At 46.0% G+C, this 22,061-nt stretch overlaps 1 protein-coding gene across 2 annotated transcripts in view; it reads right to left on the bottom strand.

The window, feature by feature from the left end:
* The window catches only part of LOC143958234 (pleckstrin homology domain-containing family O member 2-like), a 105,808-nt gene that overhangs the window by 22,980 nt on the left and 60,767 nt on the right, over nt 1–22,061 (bottom strand). For both annotated transcript variants that reach the window (XM_077467749.1, XM_077467751.1), the window contains exon 2: nt 18,361–18,507. In XM_077467749.1, coding sequence (XP_077323875.1) covers nt 18,361–18,507 — 147 coding nt within the window. The remainder of the gene's footprint in view (nt 1–18,360; nt 18,508–22,061) is intronic.

The following is a 22,061-nucleotide window of genomic DNA, read 5'->3' on the forward strand; positions in this document are numbered from 1 at the left end:
CCCAGCTTGCTCACCTCCTGGTGGGGCTATCCTAAGGACCGCGACCTGGCACTAACACGCAGCCAAGCCCATCTCCACCTTTGGGAGCTCTGGTGAATACCGGTTAGTGCTTAGACCCCGCACCTCAGGTGAACCCGTGCCATCAGCCAGGGTGACCTGTGTGAATATCTGCTCTGCTGCTATAGCTATTGGTCTCTGAGCCTGACTCCAGATCGTGACAAGTGCCCATCAGAGCCCCCCCTTCATCAGAGTGCCCATCAGAGCCCCCCTTCATCAAAGAGTGCCCATCAGAGCCCCACTCTACATCCAGCAGTGTCCCTGCTTATATCCAAGAGTCCCCCCCCCACATACGGTTGCCAGCTGTTTGGGATTCACCCGGACAGCCCAGGTTTTGCATCTTGTGTCCAGTTTCAGGTGGACTGAAACCTGGATACATGATTCAAAACCCGGACACATTATTTAGACAGGATTGTGGCTCAGAACAGGGCCTGACAGGAGGGTGAGGGGGCACATTACTATTCTCTTTGGAGCGCCAAAGGTTTCCCGGGTCTGTTACAATTCTACAGTGTGTACTGAAAAAAATTGTGTTCGGGTTTGGCTTGAAGAAAATGTGATAACCCTACCCCCACATCAAGGAAGGCCCATTAGAGTCCCTGCTTATATCCAGGAGTCCCCCCCCCCCCCCCCACATCAAGGAAGGCCCATCAGAGTCCCTTCCCCCACATCAAGGAAGGCCCATCAGAGTCCCTTCCCCCACATCAAGGAAGGCCCATCAGAGTCCCTTCCCCCACATCAAGGAAGGCCCATCAGAGTCCCTTCCCCCACATCAAGGAAGGCCCATCAGAGTCCCTTCCCCCACATCAAGGAAGGCCCATCAGAGTCCCTTCCCCCACATCAAGGAAGGCCCATCAGAGTCCCTTCCCCCACATCAAGGAAGGCCCATCAGAGTCCCTTCCCCCACATCAAGGAAGGCCCATCAGAGTCCCTTCCCCCACATCAAGGAAGGCCCATCAGAGTCCCTTCCCCCACATCAAGGAAGGCCCATCAAAGTCCCTTCCCCTAAATCAAGGAAGGCCCATCAAAGTCCCTTCCCCTAAATCAAGGAAGGCCCATCAGAGTCCCTGCTTATATCCAGGATCCCCCCTGAATCAAAGAGTGCCCATCAGGGTTCCCTCTCCACATCAGGGAAGGCCCATCCATGCCCTCTCCCACATCAAGGAAGGCCAATTAGAGTCCCTGCTTACATCCAGGAGTCCCTCCTCCACATCAAGGAAAGCTCAGAGTCTCCCCCCCCCCACAACAAGGAGTACCCATCAGAGTCCCCCATACATCAAGGAAAGCCCATCAGAGTCCCTGCTTATATCCAGGAGTCTTCCCTCTACATCAAGCAAGGCCCATCAGAGTCCCCCCCCCCCCCCACATCAAGGAGCACCCATCAGAGTTCCCCCCCCCCCATCAAGGAAGGTCCATCAGAGTCCCTGCTTATATCCTGGAATCCTCCCTCCACATCAAGGATTGCCCATCAAAGTCCCCCCTATATGAAGTCCCTGCTTATATCCGGGAGTCCCCCCCAAATCAAGCCATGCCCATCAGAGCCCCCCCCCCCCCATCCAGGAAGACCCACCAAGATCCCTGCTTATATCCAGGAGTCTCCCCATACACGTCAAGGAAGGCCCATCTTAGCCCCCCCACATCAAGGATTGATCATCAGAGTCCCTACCTACATCAAGGAGTGCCCATCGCACCCCCCCCCTCATCAAACAAGGCCCATCAGAGTCCCTGCTTACATCAGGAGTGCCCATCAGGCTCCACCCCCCCCCCTTACGTGTAAGCCCGTGTACACGGGCGGACATTCCAACAGAGAATGTCCAATCGGACCGTGCTGTCGTATAATCCAACCGTGTGTGGGCTCCATCGGACTTTTTCCGTCGGAATGTCCGACCAACAAAGTTTGAGAGCTGGATATAAAATTTTCCGACAACAAAATCCGATCGGACTTTGTCCGATCGTTTGTAGAGAATTCCGATCGGACAAAGTGCCACGCATGCTCAGATCAAATTATGAGACCAAAGCTATTGGCTACTAGCCTGAATGTAGTCCCGTCTAAACGAACGAACGTCATCACGTTCCAAACGATCTGATTTTCCGACAACTTTGGGCGACCGTGTGTATGCAACACCAGTTTCGGACAAAATCCGTCAGAAAAAATCAGATGGATTTTGTGGTCGGAATGTCCAACCGTGTGTACAAGGGCTAAAAGAGTCCAGCTGAGTCCCTCCTTACATCCAGGCGTGTCTATCAGAGTCCTTTCTTAAAACATAGGGTGCCTATTAGAGCCCCTCCTTACATCCATGAGTGTCCAGCATAGTACCCACATATATATGTAGAAGGGTGATGGCTAGCTGTCTGGCAGTGGATGTGCCAATCGCCATATTGGGATACACAGACCAGCACATCCACTGCCAGCCAGCCAGCCGGGGTATTGTACTGGACAGTTGTTGTGGGCCGGATAAAATCTTGTAGTGGCCCAGATGTGGCCAAAGCTGGGAGACCCCTGCCCTGGTTTGGACAATGGAAGGCATGGCCAAGGCAGGGACTTAAAGCTCCTATCTATGGTGAAGCTCCACTTTAACCCCCTCCCTGCCTTGGCCAATTTTCAGCTTTGAGCGCTGTCACACTTTGAATGACAATTGCGAAATCATGCAACACTGTACCTGTATGAAATCTGTATCTTTTTTTCTTTTAGACAGATAAACAATTTTTTTTTTCGCTAAACAAATAAATTTTTTTTTTTGGTTTCTGTTGTAAAATTTTGTAAATAAAAATGTTTTCTCCTTCACTGGGCACTGATGAGGTTGTACTAATATTCAGCACTGATGGGCACTAACAGTGCAGCTTATCAGTGCACTGATGAGCACTGATAAGCTGCACTGATGGGCACTGATAAGCTGCACTGATGAGCACTGATAAGCTGCACTGATGAGCACTGATAAGCTGCACTGATGGGCACTGATAGGCGGCACTGATGGGCACTGATAAGCTGCACTGTTAGGCACTGATAAGCTGCACTGTTGGGCACTGATAGGCGGCACTGATGGGCACTGATATGCTGCACTGATGGGCACTGATAAGCTGCACTGATGGGCACTGATATGCTGCACTGTTGGGCACTGATAAGCTGCACTGTTGGGCACTGATAGGCGGCACTGTTGGGCACTGATAGGTGGCACTGATGGGCACTGATAAGCTGCACTGTTGGGCACTGATGAAGCTGAACTGATAAGGTGGCACTGATATGCTGATATGCTGAACTGATGATCTGTGGCCTGCTTATCGTAACTGCGAAGCTGGTTATCAGCTTTCCTTTCCTCGGACAGTGACAGCACTGAAGAAAGGAAATGCCGATAACCGGCATTTGTTTACCTGGGATTGGCTGTGATTGGACACAGTTGATCACATGGTAAAGAGCCTACATCATCATCTTTTTACCCTGGGTTGACAGGTTGAGAGGTATCTTGATATAGCACAATCTTACCCCGAAGGGTCCCGACGCGCTTGACTAGGGCCAATTTAGACGGGAGCAAATTAACTTGCCAGCATGTCTTTATAGTTGCCCTGATTAGTGATGCACTGTGTCCAAGGGACACGTCTCACCACTGATCGCCGCACTGCATGCCCCCGGGGCGTGCACGAGCAGGACACGTGAATGATGTCATATAACATCCAGTCAGGATCTTAAAGCTACCGCTGTCATTCTGCTGTAGGCCAGGCTAGAAGGTGTTAAACAACATTAGGTAAGTGGGAGAAAACCGCAGTTATTTTGGTACATAAATGAAAGCTTGCCAGTCACTTCCAAGCTTAAGTAACTGCAGTCTGCTTACGTAATTTGTAATAAAAACATCTTTGCCATTCTGAAGCTTCCCTCCAACCACTTTTCATATTATTTTATATACAGTGGAACCTTGGTTAATGAGTAACATGGTTAACGAGCATTTTGAAAGTAACGTTAAAAAAAAAAAAATCTTGACTCGGTTTCCGAGTGTTCTCTCGCAAAATGAGCAGAATTCAAGCTAATGTGCTGTGCAGTACTGCATTTGGCCAGAGGTGCGGGGGCGCAGGTGACAGAAATACTTGGAATCAGCCTTTCCGAGGGTTTCCGAGTTCAGCTGAGCTGTCCCGGAGTATTTCTGAGGTTCTCCGGCGCCCCACCCCACCTCTGGCCACATTTGGTATTGCATGCAATAGAAGTCGTGGAACTAATTATCTTAAATTTCCATTGACTTCTATAGGGAAACTCGCTTTGATATGCGAGTGCTTTGGTTTACAAGCATTCTCCTGGAACAGATTATGTAGCCCAAGGTTCCACTGTATACCGTGATTCTGTACTTGCCAAGTATGCTGCAGAAATCTCCCTCCACTGAGACTGGCGACAACCATTTTAACTGTGGGCAGCTGAAGCTGCCGGCTGTTTACTTCCTGGATTTACACAGACACACAGAGGCACACCTCCAGCTCTGCAGTTTTCATTGGCCCTCCAATGACTCACCCCCCTTCCTTCCTGGCAAACTCTCACCAGAGTGTGAGAGAGAGCTGTGCATGATGTCATAAGCCTAGGCTAATGACCAGACAAGAAACAGGAAGGGGGCTGTATAAGGTTTTTACTGGCAGAAAAAGTTTACTATCCATAGTTAAAATAACAACAAAGGCAGAAGAATTAATAGATGGAAAGTTGAAAAAAATGACTGTAGTTTCACTTTAATTGGGCTATTAACACGCCCCCCACAGGTAGAAGAGGGAATCACGTGCAACAATTTCACCTCCATCCCACAAGACTCCCATTATCTTCTTTCTACATGTATAGGGAGTTTATAGATTACAGTATCAGGTTATAAGTGACAGAAGTTCCTTTTTTGTTTTAAACTGGGTAAGGGGAAATGATATTTTGTAGAATGATCTTCCCCGAGTACCAATTAGTTGCAGACAAGAAGGTACTTTCCACCTCAGAGTTTATCGTTTTTTTTTTTTTTATCTGCCGGCTTTTCCATGTTTCATTAAGTGGGAAATCAGAACCCCGGAGATAAGATTAAGGGAGAAAAAGGGATGACAGGCGCAGGCAGCAAAGATAATTGTCATCTTCATAAGTGTCATCAAAGAAAGTGCTTCACAAGTATCTATTCCACACAGGCAATCACAAATAATTGGTAATAAGAAAATAAAAAAATAAAACGGTAAACTGTTTTGAAGAGGAACTCACCTGTATGGTGTGGTTGTGCCTCACATAATGAGCAGAAAAAAAAAAAAAAGGAGAGAGATAGTGATAGAGCACACTATGCAAAAAAAGGTGGGCACCTAAAACCCAAGCCGTTCGATTCAATTATTTTATTAATTAAATTTAGAATTTGTCGGGTGACAAATTCCAATCGAAATCACCTTTAATACTTTAGAAAACATAAAACATACAAAAAACATTTAATAAAAAGACAATCCGGATTGTTGACCCACATGCTGGAAATTCTATCATATAATTAGGTATCTAAAGATGGAGGAATTGAAATATACTGTAAAGTGCACACTGCCAAAGATATAGGCTATACAGCAATATAAATTAACTTGTATATGAGGAACACATGAATCGTAAAATAATTGCCAGAGAATATCTCATATATAGCCACAGTTTAGATATGGAGCAAATGTCTTAAAGAGTGGTAACTTTCAATGTATAGCCAAACAATCCTATATATTGCGGTTAATCACACATTGTTAATAACCAGCATTCAGTCCTATCCACGGCCGCCACATCCTAATTAATGCTCTATGATCAATAACAGCTACCCCCATTCATGCATCCAGCCCCTGAATTACAACGGACAGGGGGTGGCGGGGGGGGGGGGGGGTTTAAGCACCTGATTAGAGCCAGAAGCTCAGAGCTTCAAATTAGGGTGGGCTAGTGGTGCAGAGCATTGTACCATGAGCCCACCCAGGTGTTACATCAGAAAATTAATATTCGCTGTTGCAACACTGATCCTCCTGGCAAATCGAGAAGCGGGTCTGATATCCGTCATCCGATTGGCTGAAAGGACAGGCAATCCTATTGGATGCCTAGAAGGAGGAGAGGTAACGCACAGAGGAAATAAGAAGGAAAAGACACAGGAGCCGATGCCTGCTGCAACCTGATGTCCGCCGATGACCCGATCCCTGTCGCTGCCTAATGTGCCCGCTGCTGCCCAATGTGCCCCCCTGCCTAGATGGGGTAAGTGGCAGTGGACCGGCAGACAGCAAGGGGGGTTGAGGTGCCGAGGGGTGGTTGTTTGTGCCCCCCAAACAAAAAAACAGCTGCCACCACTGGCTGGATGTAGGATCCCCTAAGCTTGCACATCATGAGCGGGGGAGGGGATGCATTTTGGGATCTCTGCCCTGGGCGCGCATCCTTAACAAGGGATGACTCATCAGCTGTCAGTTGGGTTCCCCATACTCATTCACACAGGGGGAATGGCGGGATCTGGGGGCTTCCAGATTCCAAAAAGCCTCCTGCCTACAAAACCCCACAACCTCAGGCCAGGGTTGTTGGGAAGAGGCCTTTGTCCTCATCAACATGGGGACAAGGTGCTTTGGGGGGCAGTGCCCCTATCCCAAATCACCCTCCCTATGCTGAGGGTATGCGGCCTGGTATGGTTCAGGAGGGAGGTTGCTCACTCGCCCCCCCTCCCCTGAATACTCGGGTAAGAGTCTTGATAGATTTTTTTTGGGGGGGGGACCCAAAGCCATTTTTTAAATTTTGTAGTTCCCCTTAAAATCTGTAGCAGACCGAAAGGGGCCTGGTAGATATTAATGGGAAACCCCACACTCTTTTTATGGAAGACGATATCGCTCCTAAACACTTGTAAACGCTCCTAAACACTGCAAAAACGCGAAATATTTTAATGTTTTTTTTAGCGTCTATTGTGCATGGAGCCTCGGTGTGTTTTACTTAGGATACAAAAAAAAATAAAAATGCTCACCATTGTTTCTGGGCTGTACTATGGGTACAAACAACAAATAACACATACCGTCAGGTCCATAAATATTGGGCCATCGACACAATTCTAATCTTTTTGGCTCTATACAGCACCACAATGGATTTGAAATTAAACAAGCACGATGTGCTTTAACTGCAGACTTTCAGCTTTAATTTGAGGGTATTTACATCCAAATCAGGTGAACGGTATAGGAATTACAACAGTTTGTATATGTCCCTCCCACTTTTTAAGGGACCAAAAGTAATGGGACAATTGGCTGCTCAGCTGTTCCATGGCCAGGTGTGTGTTATTCCCTCATTATCCCATTTACGATAATGAGCAGATAAAAGGTCCAGAGTTCATTTCAAGTGTGCCATTTGCATTTGGAATCTGTTGCTCTCAACTCTCAATATGAGATCCAAAGAGCTGTCACTCTCAGTGAAGCAAGCCATCATTAGGCTGAAAAAAACAAAACAAACCCATCAGAGAGATAGCAAAAACATTAGGTGTGGCCAAATCAACTGTCTGGAACATCCTTAAAAAGAAAGAACGCCCCTGTGAGCTCAGCAACACCAAAACACCCAAAAGACCACGGAAAACAACTGTGGTGGATGACAGAAGAATTCTTTCCCTGGTGAAGAAAACACCCTTCACTCTTCTCTCCAGGAGGTAGGTGGTGTATGTGTGTCAAAGTCAACAATCAAGAGAAGACTTCACCAGAGTGAATACAGAGGGTTCACCACAAGATGTAAACCATTGGTGAGCCTCAAAACCAGGAAGGCCAGATTAGAGTTTGACAAACAACATCTAAAAAATCCTTCACAGTTCTGGAACAACATCCTATGGACAGATGAGACCAAGGTCAACTTGTACCAGAGTGATGGGAAGAGAAGAGTATGGAGAAGGAAAGGAACTGCTCATGATCCAAAGCATACCACCTCATCGGTGAAGCATAGTGGTAGTAGTGTCATGGTGTGGGCATGTATGGCTGCCAATGGTACTGGTTCTCTTGTATTTATTGATGATGTGACTGCTGACAAAAGCAGCAGGATGAATTCTGAAGCGTTTCTGGCAATATTATCCGCTCATATTCAGCAAAATGCTTCAGAACTCATTGGACGGTGCTTCATAGTGCAGATGGACAATGACCCGAAGCATACTGCAAAAGCAACCAAAGAGTTTTTTTAAGGGAAAGAAGTGGAATGTTATGCAATGGCCAAGTCCATCACCTGACCTGAATCCGATTGAGCATGCATTTCACTTGCTAAAGACAAAACTGAAGGGAAAATGCCCCAAGAATAAGCAGGAACTGAAGTGAAACCCAGCGTCTGGTGATGTCTATGCCTTCCAGACTTCAGGCTGTAATTGACTGCAAAGGATTTGCAACCAAATATTAAAAAGTGAAAGTTTGATGGATGATTGTTAATCTGTCCCATTACTTTTGGTCCCTTAAAAAGTGCGAGGCACATATACAAACTGTTGTAATTCCTACACCGTTCACCTGATTTGGATGTAAATACCCTCAAATTAAAGCTGAAAGTCTGCAGTTAAAGCACATCTTGTTGGTTTCATTTCAAATCCATTGTGGTGCTGTATAGAGCCAAAAAGATTAGAATTGTGTCGATGTCCCAATATTTATGGACCTGACTGTATGTGGTTAGAGATGGCCTTGCATTTCGCCCGGCAGTCGGTTCGTGGCGAACTTTGCTCGTTCGCGATTCGCCAAACCGGCGGACTTCTGGCGCTGTTCGCGGCTGACATATTCGTTTACATTGTCAAGAACTTTGACCCATGACACATCCATCATGGGGTACAGGACAGCCAATTGAGACATTTCAGCACATGGACATACCCCCTACCTTTTTAACCACTTGCTTACTGGGCACTTAAACCCCCCTCAGTCCCAGACCAATTTTCAGCTTTCAGCGCTGATGCACTTTGAATGACAATTGCGCGGTCATACAACACTGTACCCAAATGAAATTTTTATCACAACAAACAAAAAAAGATGCAAAAAAAAATAAATAAATAAATCATGTTTTAATAGTTTGTTATAAAATTTTGCAAACGGGTCATTTTTCTCCTTCATTGAAGTGCGCTGATTAGGCGGCACTGATGGCTGCATTGGTGGGCACTGATGGGCTGCATTGGTGGGCACTGATGGGCTGCACTGGTGGGCACTGATAGGCTGCACTGGTGGGCACTGATAGGCATAGTTAAGGCGGCACTAATAGGCACAGATAAGGCGGCACCGATGGGCACAGATAAGGCGGCACTGATGGGCAAAGATGGGCACAGATAAGATGGCATGGATGGGTGGCACGGATAAGTGGCACGGATGGGTGGCACGGATGGGCACTGATAGGTACCACTGATAGATGGGACTGATGGGCACTGATAGGTGGCACTGATAGGTGGCTCTGATAGGTGGCACTGCTGGGCACTGATGGGCGGCACTGCTGGGCACTGATGGGCGGCACTGCTGGGCACTGATGGGCGGCACTGGGTCGCAGCACCTTTGAGGCAGATTGTGGGCACTGTGGGTGGCACTGTTGGTGGCACTGCTGGATGGCACTGTGGGTGGCATTGTGGGTGGCACTGTAGGTGGCACTGTGGGCACTATGGGCACTGATGGGGGGCACTTACTTTTATTCAGGATGGCACGGCGGTGGGCAGGTGGGCACTGGCAGGGGGCAGGTGGTCAGCTGTATTGCTGGCCGTGATCGGGACTGATGTCCCGATCACGGCCGCCGGTGATCGGCTTTTTTTTTCTCTCCTCGCGCTGTCAGCGCGAGGAGGAATAATAGCCGATTACCGGCTCCGTTTTATCACATGATCAGCTGTCATTGGCTGACAGCTGATCACGTGATAAGGGGTCGGGATCGACCCCTTGCACGGATCGGTGATCAGGCGAGTCTCACGGACTCGCCGATCACAGAGCGCGCCGCGCGCGCCCCTCAGGGGGCGCGCAGGCCGCTCGTATCCGGGACGACGTCAATAGACGTCGTCCCGGAAATGTAGGTCCGCGCTAATGCCGTCATTTGGCAATAGCGCGGATCTGTAGTGGTTAAATAGACCTGATCTGGCTGCAATTTTAAATTCTGTCTGTTCTCAGTGTAGGGAAAGGACGCTGTGTGGAGCAGGGACAGTCAGTCTGTAATCACTAGCTATTACTATTAGGCCCACAAAAGTCCCTTTAAGGACTGGTATAGGTGTACAGTATATAGGGTTATAATATACTTTCTTTCAAATATAGAAAGCATATTATAGTGCACTGCAGTGCTGAAGTGACCGATTCTGCAGCTGTCTTTTCTCAGTGTAGGGATAGAGTTTGCTGTTTGGAGCAGGGACAGTCTGTAATTCACTAGCTACTAGCTAGCTACTATTAGGTCCACAAACGTCCTTTTAAGGGCTGGTATAGGTGTACAGTATATAGGGTTGTAATACATATATAATATACTTTCTTTCAAGTATAGAAAGCATATTATAATGCACTGCAGTGCTGACCGATTCTGCAGCTGTCTTTTCTCAGTGTAGGGATAGAGCATGCTGTTTGGAGCAGGGACAGTCTGTAATTCACTAGCTAGCTACTATTAGGTCCACAAAGGTCCTTTTAAGGACTGGTATAGGTGTACTATTTGGTGTGCAGTATATAGGTGTGTAATACACGTATAAAATACTTTCAAATATAGAAAGCATAGTATAGTGCATTTCCACTGTGCAGCATTGTGACTGCTGAGCGGTTCTGCAGCGATACTACAAAGAGTGACAAACGCAATTAGAAAAAACTATTATAACTGGTGTGATAGACCAGTGGCCCCCAAAAACGACAAATTGAAGCGGGGTGTTATATACCTTCTTCCACATATACTGCACTTCTCTAGAGACTTTTGTCACAGGGTCATTTAAAAAAAGACAGGCAGAGGAAGAGGCAGGCCTTTCCGCAGGGGTGGTAGGGGTAGGGCAGGAGCAACAGGCTTGAGCCAAAGTGGAAAATTGCAGAAGTGCTCTCTATCTCGGTGCTGGTGTCAGTGCTCTCTATCTCGGTGCTGGTGTCAGTGCTCTCTATCTCGGTGCTGGTGTCAGTGCTCTCTATCGCGGTGCTGGTGTTAGTGCTCTCTATCGCGGTGCTGGTGTCAGTGCTCTCTATCGCGGTGCTGGTGTCAGTGCTCTCTATCGCGGTGCTGGTGTCAGTGCTCTCTATCGCGGTGCTGGTGTCAGTGCCCTCTATCGCGGTGCTGGTGTCAGTGCTCTTTATCTCGGTGCTGGTGTCAGTGCTTAGTCTCTATCGCGTTGCTGGTGTCAGTGTCAGACAGTGAGGGAGATAGTAGCGGAGAAGCCAATCAGCAGGCAGTGCCAGCACCATGGCTGAGGATCAGCACTGGACTGGCCCCTCCAGACCACCGCAGTGGAGACCTGCATAGGTGGGGGTAAGGGCCAGGCAGAGGGAGGGGCTCAAGCACAGGTTGGGACACTGGCACAGGACTGCGCTGCCCTGACTGTGGCACTGATCATCTCCTGCACCCCCTTCATAGCCTGGCCTGACCTTGCCTCTCCTCCATGGAATGCTTGTCGTTGTCGATTCCAGATTCACTTAATACTTTTGTTATGTAAGTCTCCATGTTGTGGGACTATGTGTGTACAGCTAGTAAGTATTTTGTGGCTGAAAATATGACCTGGAGGTTTTTAAGGTTCGCCTGCCATTAAAGTGAATGGGGTCCACTGCGAACTTGAGGTTCGCGAACATTTGGGCACGTTCGCGGATCGCGTTCACGAAACGTCCTATCGGAAGTTCGTCCATCACTATATGTGGTATCATTGCAATCGTCAGGAGCAGGAGAATGGGGGTTCTTTGCTTGTGGGTTATGGTAATAGCATGCAATATACAGCTATTTATTTATTTTTTATTATATTTTTTACTAGTTTTTGCCAGTTTTTCTTTGATAAAAAAAAAAAAAAAAGGAGATATGCATAACCATTTACCAACAAATGAAAGACCATTTTTTTCTGAAACATGTCAAAGGTGCAAAATTGGGTTCAGGTGTTAGAATTTGTTTTACCTTCGTCATGAAGGGGTAAATGGTATTAAAAACAATCCTTCCATTTCAGTCTGTAATTTTCTGTAAAATACAATGCAATATGGCAACCGCTGGTATACAGAACGCCCCCAAAAATGACGTCTCCTGCTTGTGTGATTGGCTCACTGGCAGGGCTGGCGCTCTTTCTAGGAAATTTAGGCAGCCATCTAGGGAGCACTGCTGCCTTGGGGGCACAGCCTTGGCCACTGACTTCTCCACTAGCCTAGCTGCAGAACACGAGGGGCCCTACACAGGGGCTGGGGCGCTGACTGACTCTCCAGAGAAAGCAGCAGCCGTGGAGGAGGAGGTCTCCATCAGTTCAGCCTGCGAGGAGGGTGACAGCTGGGAAGGCGCAGGAGGTGGGCACGTAGACAGGTGGGGAGGCAGAGGAGGTGGGCGCGAGGACAGGTGTGACGGCGGAGGAGGCGGGCACGAGGACAGGCAAGGTGGTGGGCAGACGGGTGGGGAGACGGAGGAGGCGGGCATGAGGACAGCTGGGGAGGCGGAGGAGGCAGGCACAAGGACAGTTGGGGCGGGGGAGGAGGTGGACACAAGGACAGGTGGGAAGACAGAGGAGGCGGGAACAAGGGCAGGTGGGGAGGCGGAGGAGGAGGGCATTAGGACAGGTGGGGCGGCGGAGGAGGCGGGCACGAGGACAGGTGAGGAGGCAGGCACAAGGACAGGTGGGGAGGCAGGCATAAGGACAGATGGGGAGGTAGGCACAAGGACAGATGGGGAGACAGGCATGAGGACAGGTGGGGAGACAGGCATGAGGACAGGTGGGGAGGCGGGGGAGGTGGGCATGAGGACAGCTGAGGAGTTGGGCACGAGGACAGGTGGGGAGGTGGAGGAGGCAGGCACGAGGACAGGTGGGGCAGGAGAGAAGGTGGATACAAGGACAAGTGGGAAGGCGGAGGTGGTGGGAACAAGGGGAGGTGGAGGAGGCAGGCGCAAGGACAGGTGGGGAGGCGGAGCAGGCAGGCACGAGGACAGCTGGGGAGGCGGAGGAGGAGGGCATTAGGACAGGTGAGGCGGCGGGCACGGAGACAGGTGAGGAGGCAGGCACAAGGACAGGCGGGGAGGCAGGCACAAGGACAGATGGGGAGACAGGCACGAGGACAGGTGGGGAGGCAGAGGAGGCGGGCATGAGGACAGCTCGGGAGGCGGACAAGGCGTGCACAAGGACAGGTGGGGTGGCGGAGGAGGTGAACACAAGGACAGGTGGGAAGGCAGACTAGGCAGGAACAAAGACAAGTGGGGAGGTGGAGGAGGCGGGTGCAAGGACAGGTGGGGAGGCGGAGGAGGCGGGCATTAGGACAGGTGGGGCGGCGGAGGAGGCAGGCACAAGGACAGGCAAGGAGGCAGGCACAAGGTCAGGCAGGGAGACAGGCATGAGGACAGGTGGGGAGGTGGAGGAGGCGGGCAGGAGGACAGGCGAGGAGGCAGGCACGAGGACAGGAGGGGAGGCAGGCATGAGGACAGCTGAGGATTTGGACACGAGGACAGCTGGGGAGGTGGAGGAGGCAGGCACGAGGACAGCTGGGGAGTTGGTCATGAGGACAGGTGGGGAGGCGGAGGAGGCCGCACGAGGACAAGGTGGGGCGTCGGAGGAAACGGGCACGAGGACAGGTGAGGAGGCTGGGGAGGTGGGGTGAGATGGTATTCTGCATACATTGGATGTAACAAGTGGTTATTTGAGTTACTGTTGCCTTTCTATCATCTGGAACCATTGCTCTGCCCATTCTTCTCTGACAACAACAAGGCATTTTCCTCCACACAACTGCCGCTCACTGGATATTTTCTCTTTTTTGGACCATTCTCTGTAAACCCGAGAGATGGTTTTGTGTGAAAATCCCAGTAGATCAGCAGTTTTTGAAATACTCAGACCAGCCCGTGTGGCACTAACCACCATGCCACGTTCAAAGTCACATCACATCTCCTTTCTTCCCCCATTCTGATGCTCAGTTTGAACTTCAGAAAGTCATCTTCACCACGTCTAGATGCCTAAATGCATTTAGTTGCTGCCATGTGATTGGCTGATTAGCATTTTGTGTTACCAAGCAATTGAACCACCTCTACCTAATAAAGTGTCCGGTGAGTGTATATCCTGTGTATATATATATATATATATATATATATATATATATATATATATATATATATATATATATATATATTGGGTTCAGTGTGGCTCTGTCCCTGCCTAGGAACGGTCATGTTTTTCATGTTTTTACAGGAGTGACAGGTGTCAGACAAATGAATCCAGCAGATCCGTCCTGTACGGAGAGCAGATTTATTTCCATCCCCGGCAATGCCAAGTTTCCTTTTACAAGGAAAAAAAAAGTCGTTCTTGGCAGAAGGTGCCTGAAATTCCCCGATGAAGAGGAGGCCGATGGTGAGAGCCGAGGCCATAGAGGCCGTATACCCACCCCGAGATCCGTCACTTTCCAGACATTACTGAGCCTTCCACACGTTTCCTGTCTGAGGTTTATGGAGATAAATAAATACTCAGATTTAAAGCCAACACCGAGGTCTGTTTGATGTAACAAGATGCTGAGCTGCATTTTTTTAAACCACTTAAAAAAAAAAAAAAAAATCTCCACCGGTAACCATCAGTTTCCCAACTATATTAGATCATCACTTGCTGATGTCGAAGTCATAATTTGGTACATCACAGCAATCTAGTAAATTAATTAATTGAATACTCCTTTATTTCATGGAATGATTGTTCATAGGCACTATGGACATTCATAGGCAATATAATAAAGCGATATGTAAAATAATAAATAATAATAAAGCGGTATTAAACCCAAAAGCAAACATGTATTATAGTGCAGCTCACCAATCATTAGATGTGACGGCTGCATTTGTTTTCTTTTTTTTAGACTTTCTTTCTTCTATTTGCATCTGGTGATCGAGCCAGCACGTCTGTTGTGCTTTTTCAAAAGCCCAAGCCTTCCAGTAGATGTATTCGTTTACATGGATAAGGCAAACCCTTTACCACTAGACATGTGCGGTTCGTTTCGTTCCGAATTGAAATTCGGACGAATTTCTGTTTTTTCAATAGTACCGAATTTAAACGAGTCAGAAATAATTAACAGAAAATTCTGATGGAATTTGAATTCAAATAATTTTCAAAGATTTTTCGAACAGTTTTCGAATTTGAACACAAATAAGATAGAATATAAAATAAAGGAGTAGAATAGAAAAAAAAAATAATAGAAAAGAATATAACAGAGAATAAAATAATAGAATATAATAGAGTAAAACAGAACAAAAAAAGAATAGAAAATAAAAGAACAGAATAGGATAGAATAGAATAGAAACAAATATAAACATCTTCTGAAATTCGAATTTCAAATAGAATAAATTCGAATTCGAATACATAGAAAAAACAACAGAATAGAATATAAAGGATATAACCATCTTCTGAAATTCTAATTTCTAATAGAATAAATTTGAATAGAAAAGAATAGAAAATAAAATAATAGAAGAGAAAAGAATAGAATAGAACAAACAAGTAGAAAAAGAATACAACAAAAAAAAAACAATAGCATAGAATAGAAAGACTATAACCGTTTCCCAAAATGCAATCTGGATGCTGCATATATGTGTCTCATTGAAAGCCCCGGGTTTCACATTTACGATCAGGACCCGGGACCATCGGTTGCCGGTCACCTGATTGCTGTGATAGCCTCTGATTGGCTATCACAATGATTAGTCACTGTGCAACCCACCCCTGTGTTTTCTTTCTCTTCTATTATTATTATTAGTAAAGATACATTGTATCTACATTGTACATTTTTGAATGACATTGTACATTGTATCTTTCTCTCCTTGCAGGATGGAAATAAACAAAAATGTGTAGATTTTTAAAGAAAAAAATACCTAGATCAAGGTTTGATCTAAGTCGGGCTTAGTGTTAGGGTCAATGTAAGGGTCAAATGTCAAGACCATGGTCAAAGGTCAGCCTATTCTAGCTAGGTTTTTTTTTTTTTAAATGCATTTTTAAGAATTTGTATCAGTGTCAGTTTCACTGCCACGACTTGAAAGTCACGTGATTTTGCCGCGATTTCGGGGAATGCCTGTGTAAACTTGAGGTCTATGGACCTCAACCCCCATCAAAGTCGGACCAAAGTAGTGCAGGGACTACTTTGAAGTCGGTGCGACTTGAAGTCGCACAGATATGAATGTTTATCATTGGGAATCATGGGGTACGACTTGTCATGTAATTTTGATTTCCAAAGTCGCAGGAAAAGTCGAACAAGTGTGAAAGGGACCTTAGTGTCAGTGTGTTTCAGGTAGGATGAAAAAAAAAAAAAGAAGCAAAATGCGCACTATATTTTCTTGGCGCTACTATGGGCACAACCCATAAATACATTCACATATGTGGTATCATTGCGATCGTCAGGAGTAGGAGAATTTATTTTGGTTGTTCTTTGGGGATAGGTTATGGGTAGAAATATATAGCTAAATAAAAAATAAATATTTTTTACTATTTTAAGTTTTTCTTTATAATAATAATTAAAAAAAAAAAAATCTTTAATTTAACGTTCTATAAGGGAATCAACCCCATAAGTGTGGCAGAATTTTAATTCAAAATATAATTAAAAATATAAAGTTTATTACAAAAAAAATACATTTTCTATTTTTTTTTTTTTAAAGAAAATGTCTGTTTTAAAAAAAATTTTTTTGTAATAAACTTTATATTTTTAATTATATTTTGGATTAGTGCCATTAAAATCCTGCCACCCTTATTGGGTTGATTGCATTTTAGAATTTTAAATACTTTAATTAGGGATGTGGCACTCAAAGGCCAACCTTAAAAGCTTACCAGGAGATATCCGTTACCGTTTACCACCAAATGAAAGCCCAATTTGTCCTGGAAAAAAAAAACCTTCAGGTATAATCCACCTGGATGCACAAACACATTTGCAAAAATTGGGTCTAGGCATTGGGGGTTTGTTTTACCCTCAGTCATGAAGGGGTTAATAATCATATTAACCACTACCCGCCCGGCCTATAGCATATTGATGCCCGGGAAGTGGTTCTGTTATCCTGACTGGGTGTCATATGACATCCAGCAGGATAACATGCCGGCACACGCCTGTGGGGGGCACGCAGCGCGGCGATCACGAGTGCGGCGTGCCAGTCTGACACCCCGCATCTCGGATCGTGATAAGAAGCCTCTGTCAGACGCTTCTTACCACGTGATCAGCTGTGACCAATCACAGCTGATCATCGCGTGAACCAGGAAGAGCCGGTAAACGGCATTCCTCGGTTCACACTGACAAGGAGGGTCGATCAGCGGCTCTCTCTGTCCGAGGGGGGTCTGTGCTGATAATCAGCACATTGATTATCAGCACAGCCCCCTCAGATGTGCCAGTCATCTGTCAACCAGTGACCAGCGATGTCCCAAGATTAAAATCTGCCAGTGCCCACCACAGTGCCAGTCACTGCCCACCACAGTGCCAGTCACTGCCCACCAGTAACACCTGTCAGTACTTATCAATTCCTCATCATCAGTACTGCCCATAAGTGCCACCTGTCAGTGCCAATCAGTACTGCCTATCAGTGCCAATCAGTACCACCTATCAGTGCCAATCAGTGCTGCCAGTTAGTGCCCATTACAGCCGCCTGTCAGTGCCCATCACAACTGCCTGTCAGTGCTTATCAGTGCGGCTTATTGGTGCCCATCAGTGCTGCATATCAGTGCCTCCTATCAGTGCCCATCATTTCTACATATGAGTACCTCCTCATCGGTGCCCATCAGTGCCACTTTATCAGTACCAACTCATCAGTGCCCGTCAGTGAAGGGGAAAACAAAATTTTATGACAGAAATGAAGAAAAACAAATTTTTTAGTTTGCTTAGCAAAAAATAAAAACCCCAGTAGTGATCAAATACCACCAAAAGAAAATGATAAAAATGTAGGTTGGGTACAGTGTTGCATGACCGTGCAATTGTCCTGACAGCGCTGAAAGCAGAAAATTGTCCTGGGCAGGAAGGGGCGTAAGTGCCCGGTATTGAAGCGGTTAAAAGTGGAGCGTTTTTATACAATTACGTTTGTTGCCTTTAAAGCCCCAGATGGAATTTTTCTGTATGGATCGATGATTGGATGGATGGCGGTAACTTCTGTCCGCACCAGTAACTCGTTTTTTGAATTACCTACACTAGTTGTTTTCAAAATACAATTGAGAAAGTCTTAGCATTGGGAAATGTATCATTCCAGGTTTCTTGAACCCTGAGAAGACATAGTTGCAATTTGTTGTCCTTGGGATTCCTTACCTCATGGTCACATATGAGGAACTGTGTCTTCAGTATCTGAATGTAGCGATCCTTCCATAGACCGAGCATTCCGCTGCTCTTCTTCAGCCAGCCAGCCTTGTAGGTCTTCGCAGGTTCTGGTGGGGAGACACTCTTCCCGTTTATTCCCTGAGAACAAATACATAAGAATATGTTAACATGAGCGATTGAGAAACCCAGAAATGAGAAGTCACTATCACCCCAGGGTTTCCTTATTACTGCGGAACGTCTTGACCCTTTCACTGCCAAAGCCTTTTTTAGCAATTTTTTTTTGCAAACGTTTAAAAATTTATTTTAGGTCTGAAGATTACTTAAAGAGGAGGGCCACCTTAAAAAAAAAATTGTCAAATACTGCAGCTGCTGACTTTTAATAAATGGACACTTACCTGTCCAGGGTGCCTGCGATGTCGGCAGCAGATGACGAGCAATCGATCATCTCTCAGCTGCCATCCTCTGTCAGGGAATCAGGAAGCATTGCGGCTTCACTTCCCGGTTCCCTACTGCGCATGCGCGAGCGTGCTGCACGTCTTCACTGGTCCCCGTTGTGTTCTGGGAACTGTGTTTCCCAGAACACAACCGGGGGGGGGGGGGGGGGGCGTGCATCTGTGGCTAGCTGCAGCTAACTATTCCTGGAAGTGGGTGCAGATACCTGGATTATACAGGTATCTGCACCCCCCTTCCCCCCTGAAAGGTGCCATTTGTAGCACCGGAGGGGGGGGAGGAATCCGATGAGCGGAAGTTCCACCTTAGGATTGAACTCCGCTTTAAGCCCCCTCCAAACAGTATTTATCTTCTGAAAGCAGACTGCCTGGAGAATAACGTAATGGTAGTTCAAGATTTTTATGTCATGCGATATTAGCGCAATGGTTTATCAAGTGCAAAATTTCAGTAAAAAAAATACACTAACGTTGGTTTTAGATCATAGAAACGCAATACAGTGGCGAGAATAATTATTTGATCCCCTACAGATTTTGTAAGTTTAAGTTAATACATTGATGTTTTTGGTTGTAACATGGCAAAATGAGGAAAATATCAAGAGTTATGAATACTTTTTCAAGGCACTGTATATCCAGAGGATAAATATAAGTAGAGGGTCTTTCACACCCCCCTGAAAAAGCCACATGGCCCTGTGGCGTAACATGTAGGGGAGGGGCTTGCTGATGTCACAACTGAATGCCCTTGGTGTGGATCAGAGGCGCAGATAGACCATACCAGTGGTTACCCTAAGGCGAGGGCACATCTGGTGAAGGAAACCTCACACTGCACGGTAGAAGTTATTTGCACAAGGTGGTTGAACATGAAGAGGATTATTTTCATTATTCTTGATATATACACTACGTGGGACTACAGTGGCAAAAAAAAATATTTTACCCCCTGCAGATTTTGTAAGTTTTCCTACTTACAAAGAAATGAGGGGTCTATAATTTTTATCATAGGTGTATCACAGACCATATTGGCCCCATAAATAATGAGGAAGGACATCCAGTTGCAAAGGATTAGGAGATGGCGAAGGTATTGAAATTCTTCTTCTCCTCAGTCTTCACGAGGAAATACGGGGGGCTTCAGTAACTAAAACTGCAATGTTTATCCTCAAGACACATCACAGGCAGCACCTCCATGGTTAACAGAGAACAGAATTAAAATTAGACTTGGGAAACTTAATATTAATAAATCACCGGGACCAGATGGTTTGCATCCAAGGGTACTTGGGGAACTCAGCCAAGTAATTGCCAGACCATTGTTCCTAATTTTTACTGACAGTCTACTGACTGGAATAGTACCAGGTGATTGGAGAAAAGCCAATGTAGCACCAATATTTAAAAAGGGCCCAAAATACATCCCTGGAAATTACAGACCAGTTAGCCTAACATCAATATTGCCAAACCAATCTACTAACCTTCTATGAGGAGGTGAGTTGCCATCTAGATAAAGGAAGGCCTGTAGACGTGGTGTATTTGGATTTTGCAAAAGCATTTGACACAGTTCCCCATAAACGTTTACTGTACAAAATAAGGTCCCTTGGCATGGACCATAGGGTGAGTACATGGATTGAAAACTGGCTACAAAGGCGAGTTCAGAGGGTGGTGATAAATGGGGAGTACTCGGAATGGTCAGGGGTGGGTAGTGGGGTCCCCCAGGGTTCTGTGCTGGAACATAAATGACCTGGAGGATGGGGTAAACAGTTCAATCTCTGTATTTGCGGACGATACTAAGCTAAGCAGGGCAATAACTTCTCCGCAGGATGTGGAAACCTTGCAAGAAGATCTGAACAAATTAATAGGATGGGCAACAAATGAGGTTCAATGTAGAAAAATGTAAAATAATGCATTTGGGTGGCAAAAATATGAATGCAATCTATACACTGGGGGGAGAACCTCTGGGGGGATCTAAGATGGAAAAGGACCTGGGGGTCCTAGTAGATGTTGGGCTCAGCAATGGCATGCAAAGCCAAGATGCAGCCTCAGGAAGGATGTACTGGAAATGGAGCGAGTACAAAGAAGGGCAACAAAGCTAATAAAGGGTCTGGAGGATATTAGTTATGAGGAAAGGTTGTGAGCACTGAACTTATTCTCTCTGGAGAAAAGACGCTTGAGAGGGGATATGATTTCAATTTATAAATACTGTACTGGCGACCCCACAATAGGGCTAAAACTTTTTCAAGGAAGGGAGTTTAACAAGACACGTGGCCACTCATTAAAGTTAGAAGAAAAGAGGTTTAACCGTAAGAGTGGTAAGGATGTGGAATTCCCTTCAACAGGCGGTGGTCTCAGCGGAGAGCATCGATAGTTTCAAAAAACTATTAAGCCCTGTACACACACGATCGAACTTTCCGACATCAAAACCATGGAATTTTGTTCGAAGGGTGTTGGCTCAAACTTGTCTTGCATACGCACGGTCACACAAATGTTGGCCAACAATTACGAACGTAGTGACGTACTACGTGTTTTTTCAGCTCTTTAGCGCCAACCTTTGGGCTCCTTCTGCTAATTTTGTGTTAGTAGAAGTTTGGTGAGTGTTGACTTGCGCTTTTCTTTTCGCGTTTTTCATTTCGTGCTTTTCAGTTAGTTTCTGAAAGGCCCTTCGTGAACCAGACATGTTGCGGAATCGCAGGAGATAACGTGTTATTTATTATTGGCCATGGAGTTATTGCTTTGGCATTATTTTTTTGGTTGAATAATGATTTAATCTGGTATATTTTCTATATTTTTGGATGCCCTTTCTGGTTAAGTTCTATTGGCATGTCTATTTTTTTTTTTAATGCACAAATAAAAAAAATAAAAACATAACAATATTATTCTTGATAAAAAGCCTTTGAAAATTCCTTTGCAATAACTCCATCAGTATCACCAGCAAAGCAGCTTCATTATCCCATTAAAGAAGAGAATTGTGCGCTGCATTTCTAGATTTCTGAATTTGCCATGTCACGAATATTAATTCTCCAATACAAACGCGAGTTTACAAGACCGACCGCTTCTGCTTTCGAGCATACATGTTTGTACTTTGGACTTTTGTCCGACGCACTTGTGTACACATGATCGGAAAGTCCCACAACGCAAATTTGTTGGTGGAAAATTTGAGAACGTGCTAGCCAAAATGTATTGGTGGAAAGTCCGACAACAATTGTCCGATGGAACGTACACATGGTCAGACTTTCTGCCAACAAGCTCACATCACACAATTCC

Source organism: Lithobates pipiens, unplaced genomic scaffold (genome assembly GCF_037356315.1).
Source record: "Lithobates pipiens isolate NorthernLeopardFrog02 unplaced genomic scaffold, aLitPip1_a1.2 Scaffold_6, whole genome shotgun sequence".
Classification (NCBI taxonomy): Eukaryota; Metazoa; Chordata; class Amphibia; order Anura; family Ranidae; genus Lithobates; species Lithobates pipiens.